Source organism: Dermacentor silvarum, chromosome 3, assembly GCF_013339745.2.
Source record: "Dermacentor silvarum isolate Dsil-2018 chromosome 3, BIME_Dsil_1.4, whole genome shotgun sequence".
Classification (NCBI taxonomy): domain Eukaryota; kingdom Metazoa; phylum Arthropoda; class Arachnida; order Ixodida; family Ixodidae; genus Dermacentor; species Dermacentor silvarum.
In genome coordinates this window covers 25,697,879-25,705,232 of record NC_051156.1, presented here as the reverse complement: position 1 = coordinate 25,705,232, position 7,354 = coordinate 25,697,879, and the positions used below count along the sequence as shown (strand labels likewise).

At 45.2% G+C, this 7,354-nt stretch overlaps 1 protein-coding gene across 1 annotated transcript; it reads left to right on the top strand.

The window, feature by feature from the left end:
* The first annotated feature begins 348 nt into the window (after positions 1-348).
* LOC125943743 (uncharacterized) lies at positions 349-4,329 on the top strand. Its single transcript, XM_049663252.1, has 5 exons — positions 349-605; positions 1,191-1,284; positions 1,843-1,927; positions 2,476-2,640; positions 3,403-4,329. Exons 1-5 carry the CDS (start codon positions 506-508, stop codon positions 3,559-3,561), a joined length of 603 nt encoding a protein of 200 aa, XP_049519209.1. The 5' UTR covers positions 349-505; the 3' UTR covers positions 3,562-4,329.
* The last annotated feature ends 3,025 nt before the right edge of the window (positions 4,330-7,354 follow it).

The following is a 7,354-nucleotide window of genomic DNA, read 5'->3' as shown; positions in this document are numbered from 1 at the left end:
CTGCCCACGGACGCAGACGCTCACCGGCCTCGGGCAGCAGCAGTTGATTGTCGGGCAGGTAGGCGATGCCCGGGAAGGCAGGCGGCTTGGCAGCAGGGGTTGACGGCGGCGGCGTTCTGGCCGGGCAGCTGGTCGTAGAGCTCGGGTCCGTAGCCCGACAGCTCTCGTTCTGCCCACGGGCGCAGACGCTTGCCGGCCTCGGTCAGCGGTTGACGATCAGGAAGAGTGGCGACTCCCAGGAACGGGTTGGCAGGAGGCCCCGGCCGGGTGAAGTCCTGGTGGCTCGGGTCCGGAACCCGACGGCCGTCTTCAACTCCCGATCCGGTAGCCGACCTTGTCCTGGGGTGTGTTCCAATACTCGCCTTAGACGGCTAAATAGACAGCTAAGCGGACAGTGGCCATCTTAAGTCTCGTTCCAATTCTGACGAAGCCGGCAAAGAAGATAGCTTCGCGAAGACAGCATCGAAGACAAAAACGATGCAGGCTACGTTGCTGTCCAAACAAGATGGCGGCTGAGGAACCTAGAAGCTCGGCGGGAAGTTCGTCTGCATCAACTAGTTTGGAGCTGCGATCTTCCGTGATGACCGAAGCTCCTGCTTTTAAATGTAAGTAACCTTAGGGTGTTTTAGACCACGAATAACGCAGACATTTGAACTACAATGAATTAGTTGTTTTTAAGGCGCAGCGGGAGCATTTTGAATGTTTTCGGCATTGTACGTAGCAAAGGGTAGCGTCTGAAATGTATCGAAAAGGGCTTAACATGGGATGAGTAAGCCGAAAATACACTTCATTCTGCTAGCGCTTGTGGCTGCAGGCTTCCTTTCTTGGAAATGCATTATTGGTTCAATCGCGAGTCGCTGTTACGTAAGTTTGGAAGGTGCTTCGTAGTGGCTACGTCTGTGAGATATCGGCGCATGCAGTACGTGAGTGTCCCGCAGGGCGACGATTTTTTGCCTTCACTGTTTTAGGTTCATGTGTCCTATTGGTTGGCTGTTCGTACTGCGGTGTTTACAACGAGATGCGCAACACGTACGAGAGGCGAGATAGCGCATGAGCGCGCTTGTGTTTTGATATGTAGCTCTTGCGCGAAATGCTGTCTTGCTTGATTATATGTCGGTGTCAGTAGAGATTCCTCTGTACGCGAGAAATAACTGTCGTGGCGCGCACTCATCCGTTCATTATAATTACAGTTACGGAGGAGCAAACCAGGCGCCTGATCATTAGGCGACATGAGCTCCAGCACCTTTTCACTGGTAAAAGGAACGCCGCAAAACAAGGCTGGCTGTAAGTAGCCGTCGTGCTATAACGTTTATAGTTACTACGTGTGTACACGAAAACTGTTACCATGACAGCTAAATCCGTGATCTAATAGCATTTTGTATGTTCCTGTCTTTCGCGGACCCTAGTACCTAGTTATCGGCTATCATAAAGGTGCGTTATATATGGATCGTCTAGAGCGAGCAAGTGACATCTATCTGCCTTTAGCTGCTAAGGACGTGGTGTCTTGATTACAATTAACCGAGTACGCAAAGCACTCAGTGGCATTGCAAGACCAAACTATGCTATTGGTGTTTCATTAAATCGCTATTGTTGTGTGTACTTTCCAAAGCACGACACTTAATTGTAGGCTCTAAGGAAGCCTGGTAATCTATTTTTGTTATTGCTGTATTTGTTTGTGACATATGCGGGATCAATGCACAGGTGCTACATGTTTGGTTGCATGCAATCAATACAGAATGTTGTATATTACTTAACAGTAGCTGGACATGAAAACGTTTGTTATAAACTCAGTCAACATGAGGAATTGTGTCAAAGTAATTTGAGTATCTCATTCACTTGCAGACGAATTATTGAAGATGCAGGGTTGCAGGGGGCCACACCCGAACAGTGCCGCAAGAAGTGGCTTAACCTCTTGAAAAAGTACAAGGTAATCAACACTTCCAGCAGCAGTGCTGATCATTGTCAGATGAACTTATGAAGCAGCTGTCTGGATCTGCAGGGAAAAATGCGATTACCTTTGCTACTGTCGCACGACGAATTGAGGCTGTCAGATGCGCGTGAAACAAAGCGGGAGGGTGCAGTGCACGCCTGTAATCCTTACGTCGCTGGAGCCTGCAATGGCGAGCCATGTCACTAGCAAGCGGGTAACCAAATTTTTTCGGATACAAAGGACTTTAACGGAGAGCTGGCTTCATTTTTCCCGATTGCGATGAGCCCACTGAAATTGAATGTTTAAAAGGTAATTCTTCAATTTTAGTTAGCAGCTATTTACTTCGCATACCCCGTTAACCCATGGTCGCATGCCGTCAGCGGTGGCGACCATGGGTTAACGGGGTATGCGAAGTAAATAGCTGCTAACTAAAATTAGCAGCTCCTGCTAACAAAGAAACCGTTATTATGGCTGTTTTAAAATGCTACCTAGAGTCTTCATTTAAAAACGCGGTACAACTATTTCTGGCTTGTTTCTCTCCTCAGGATCTAAAAAATCCACCAAGTGGAGCTGGAAATGAAGAGGGTGAACTCCTGTGGCCTTTCTTTGACCTGATGGATTGTCTGATGTCCGGGAGGGCGATAATAACGCCACCTCGGCTTATTGCCTCCACATCTGGAGACCAGGGCGAAGAGCATGGGGAAGACACTGTGAGTATATCTTAAGGCTGCACTGTTGTAATTATATCGTTTTTCGAAAAGCTGTTGCGCTTTTCAAAGTAGTTTTGTTAATTATTAGGAATGCATCATTGCTTATGACTTACAGTAGAGACATATGCAACCATGTTCAAAGTAAGAATCTAATGTAAATGCATTGCTTATAGCGTTATGTAGTACTTGTGTGCCCTTTACAGAATTAGGACGAGAGCGGGCTAAAGTTTTGTGGGGAGCCATTGATGCATACCGGGAGTAAGAAATTAAGCTATCTATAACCCATAACATGTAGCTGCAGATCTGAGTGGCAAAATAGCGTTTGCATGCATCTGCTGGTGCAGTCTAAAAGCATGTTGTAACACCATACCTTATTGAAAGCATACTCATGCATGGGCTTTTATGGCGTCCGTGATTTTAACCTTCAAACACTGTCTGTCATCTGAAATAGTCAGTCAGCTATGCCTCCATGGAACATCAGAGGCTGTTTTATACATTCTGGAAAGATTTGACAGATTCATATTTCTTATCTTACAATGCAACAAGTAGCGCCTGCTATTAAGTAACCCACGAGTTTATATTTTTTTTTAGATGTAGAAACATTGGATGGTGTGCTGATTCATATAGTGCTGTGTTATTGAAAATGTGCCTATAGACTGATTTTTTGTGTGCACATGGTCCCTAATCACCTGAACCTTTTGCTTGCATTTCGTGACAGTTGTGGCTCGGGGTGCATAAACATGTTTTATTTGCTCCGTGCAGGATGAGCAGCCAACGGTAAAAAAACGCCGATGTGAAGACACAACACAAAAAAAGAAAAAGGAAAATGTGATGGATCGCATCCTCAGCAATGTCGAAAAACAGACAGAATTGATGGGGCGCATGTTCGATTTTTTTATGAACAGAGGTGGTCAGCAGTAACTTGTGTCGTATGCAAAGTTACGTCAACATAAGTGACTGTTAGCGTCTGAAATTTTCGCAACAAAATTATTTTTTACTTAATAAGCTATTATATAAAACAATGAAAAACATATTTATCTTCTTGCTCATTGCCCTTAAGACATTGTTTGAAATCTTAGATATTGTAGGGAAAAAATTTCTAGGAAGGATGCAAGGCACGTAATGTACCCTAATCTCTGTTTGGTTTGCTGTGTCAGCTGCTTGAATGTGTGCACTTATGAAATTATCAACAAATTCAGAATATAACTATTTGTTTCATTCCCAGCACACTGCATACACTGTCCATAACCAACTCAAATGTCCATAAAATGTCCATAACCAGTTAGTTCACAAGGATATGTTTCTCATCCACTAATTTTTCTTTTGTAGCAATGTTCAATTAGCCCTGTATACACTTGTGGTGCTATTTACGAAAGGAAAAGCAGCATGCATTCACGCAGCTGACACCTCACATCAAACAGAGACAGTAGGGTACATTACGTGCTTTGAATCCTTCCTAGAAATGTTTTCCCTACAATATCTGAGATCTAACGCTTCTTGCATAAGTGCTGCGGACTATTATTCTCATGCATATTATGAACATATGTACCACTACTGTATTGTTGACCTGGCCTTAACACAATTTTGTGTAATGGCGCGAGTTTATTTAATTATTTTGTATTGTTGAGCTTAGTTGTTTCAATAAAATAAAGATAACTTATGACATTGTTATACTAATATAACATATGATGTGTGACATGGCAGTTTTCAGAATGAATTGAAATAAAGCCTTGTCAATTGCAAGAATATATTGATTTGTCTGTTTAAAAAAAGCACGACGACTTTGTCCTTCAGCCAGTCAAACGGCGTGCCTTAGACGACCTTATGGTAGTCATGATCACCAGATGGCACTGGACAGGAAATCTTGGCAGCCACATGGTCTCTCCTTTGTGCTGCTTCTGGATCCTGGGATGGCGGTTCCGTGTTATCCTCCACGTCATCAACGCCGTTGTCGTCCTCTACAAGCTCTTCAGCAGCTATGTCACCCATCCGCATGCACACATTGTGCATGGCTGCACATGCGGCAACAACATCAGGTGCCTTGTACACAGACACTTCTAATGCCTTTGTGAATACCGATCTCCAGCGGCCTTTCATCAGACCAAAGGCACGCTCCACAACTGAACGTGCTCTTGCGTGGGCAGCGTTGAAGCGTAGTTCCGTGGGGCGGGTTGCGTCTTTGTACGGTGTGGTGATCACGATGGGTGCTGCTATGTTGGGGTAACCAGAATCTCCTAAAATGGCGTAACCAGGAGGGGGGTAAAGGCTTCTTGTGTAAATGGGGCTGTTTTTTAGAACCCGAGTATCGTGGACGCTGCCCGGGAACCCAACAAAAATGTCTATGAATATGCCATGATGATCGCACACTGCCTGTAGTTGGATCGAGTAAAATTGCTTCCTGTTAAAATAGTCTTGATGCATCCCCGCTGGTGCTTGAATTCTTATATGACAGCCATCTATGGCTCCCACAAAGCCGTCAAAGTGGTCGTTCTTCGACATCGTGCAAAAGCCTGCCTCTATCTGAGGCAGGCACTCCGGTTTGGGAAAGTATACCATTTTGTTGACTCTTTTCACCATTAGTTTCAGCACAGATGTTACCATCCGGAATGTTGTGGTTCTTGGAATATTAAAGCAGGCAGCCACGACACGAAAAGCTGCTCCACAGCCAAGCCAGAAGAGGAAAACAAGGAGGCGCAGCTCCCTGCACCAGCCATGCGTTGTGGGAACGTTGCCCCAGAGGATCTTCTTCAGCGTCCAGAATGACTCTCTTGTTATTCTGAAGTGGCGCTTGAAGTCTGAAGTTTCGCTATGGAGGCATTCCAATAGAGGCGAGCTCCTAGACAGGCAGCAGTAGTAGGGACCTCTTTCCTGAAAATGAGAAACACAATGACCCTTCATGTTAACTGCACAAATTTCAGACGGCTACATTTCTTGTTAATTCAAACAGCAGCAGCACCTGCCCAACAAAATATCCTTTTGAGGTATTTCAAGCGCAAGTTCGCTCAAGCCCGATAGAAGCTGGGCCACTATGAGAAAGTTTCTTTATTCGACATCTACCTTAAATCGGACATATTTAACTTTCATGTGCATTTCTTCTTTTAGCTGCTTACCTTACCTCTACATGTAAAACATCGATTATTAAAACCCCGCTATCTTTTCCCTCCACAGTACACACAAATCGTATCTACATATCGTCCGGCGATTTGACGTTTTGACAGCGAGCGATTTCTTGATGGGTATTTAGCGTTCTCAAGGAACACAGAGGGTATACATGTGAAAAAAAACTACCAATGTCGACCACCTGCATGGTGTTCTACCTAAAGCACGGTACGCGATCATTTTTGCATTCCGTGCTCGTCGAAATGCGGCCGTCATGGGCGAGAATTCAATATGCGGTCCCGTGCACAACGCGCAAACAAGCGTAAGCGGGGCAAATCGCAACGTACATTGCTGGAAAATGCTCACCTGTCGGGTTGTCTTGCTTAGAACACTCAGTAGAACTGTATTTGAAGAACATATCCAGTTAAGCACTAAGCAAAAAAAACTTTTCTTCGTCTTCCGATAGCGGCTCGACTGGGTCCATTTTAAACCGCGCACGACTGCCCGCGCGTCGTCTGCTTGTCATCCTACCACACACAACCTTGTAAAAAAAGCATACAATAATATTTCACCTCATTTTTTAGTAACAGAAAGTAACTCTTTTTCTTTTCTTGCAGTTTCCTTCGATAAATATTACATTTTTAATTGCAATATTACTCTTCGAATTACTTTTTTTTTTTAGTTTACTGTTGCCGACGTGTGGTGGCGCCTGTAGAGACGCGCTCCTATGACGCGTTCCAATGCGCGGTTTCTAAGCAGTCTTGGCTGTCTTCGTAGACGTCAAAGTAGACTGTCTACCATGATGGAAAGAATTGGAACACAGCCCTGGTGTCGCTTCTGGAACTCCTCCCCCCTGCTGCCAGCGCGGCTCCTTTTTCTGCTGCTCTGGTCGATTCGTCGACTTCTCATTGGCTGCTCGAGGCTCCGTGTTCCTTTGTGATTGGATTCGCTTTCTTTTGGTATTTTGCTTGTGCCGCGTGTTCACGCGCCAGACGGTCTTCGGCGTCGTCGTTTTCGGCGCCGCGCGGTAGAGCGGCGCGTGCTCTCCTTGTCGTCTGCTTCTTGTTTGAATGTACTGCACCTTGTCGCACACCTCAAATATCACCGTCGCGCACCACACATCACACAAGCCCCTTTTTGGGACAAGTTTTTCCACAGGAAAAACTGCCGCTAGTGCGCGACGCTCTTGACACATATGTTCTAAACACCACACACATTGTTTAACATAACCTTTCTTGCGGGTGGTACACCATCTAACCCTGACCAGTTCCATGCACAGTTCATGGGCATATCAAACAACATTAATTAACATAGCCCTTACAAGTCCAAGCAATGTTCATGGAGCGTATAAAGCACACTCACAAAAACAACTTCAAATAAAATACTTTAAAGTTGCAGACCAAGTCCTCTATTCTTCAAGGTCAAAATCCTGAGATGGCAACTGGTTATTGATTAGCTTCTTAGGTTATCGCGTCCCAGATGAGATGAACCGCGCGTCTTTTCTGCGTTCGTGAGAACCCCACTGGGGCCAATTTCTTGCATCTTGGGAAACGCACATACGAGGACCCCTGAATGACCTGACTCAGGTGTTGAATTGATTCGAAAGTCATAAGCT

Excerpts from the sequence above, each read along its gene's own strand:
- LOC125943743 (XM_049663252.1), top strand. The coding sequence starts at position 506 with ATGGCGGCTGAGGAACCTAGAAGCTCGGCGGGAAGTTCGTCTGCATCA. Across the intron at positions 1,928-2,475 it reads ACCTCTTGAAAAAGTACAAG|GATCTAAAAAATCCACCAAG; the intron begins GTAATCAACACT and ends TTCTCTCCTCAG. Across the intron at positions 2,641-3,402 it reads AAGAGCATGGGGAAGACACT|GATGAGCAGCCAACGGTAAA; the intron begins GTGAGTATATCT and ends TGCTCCGTGCAG.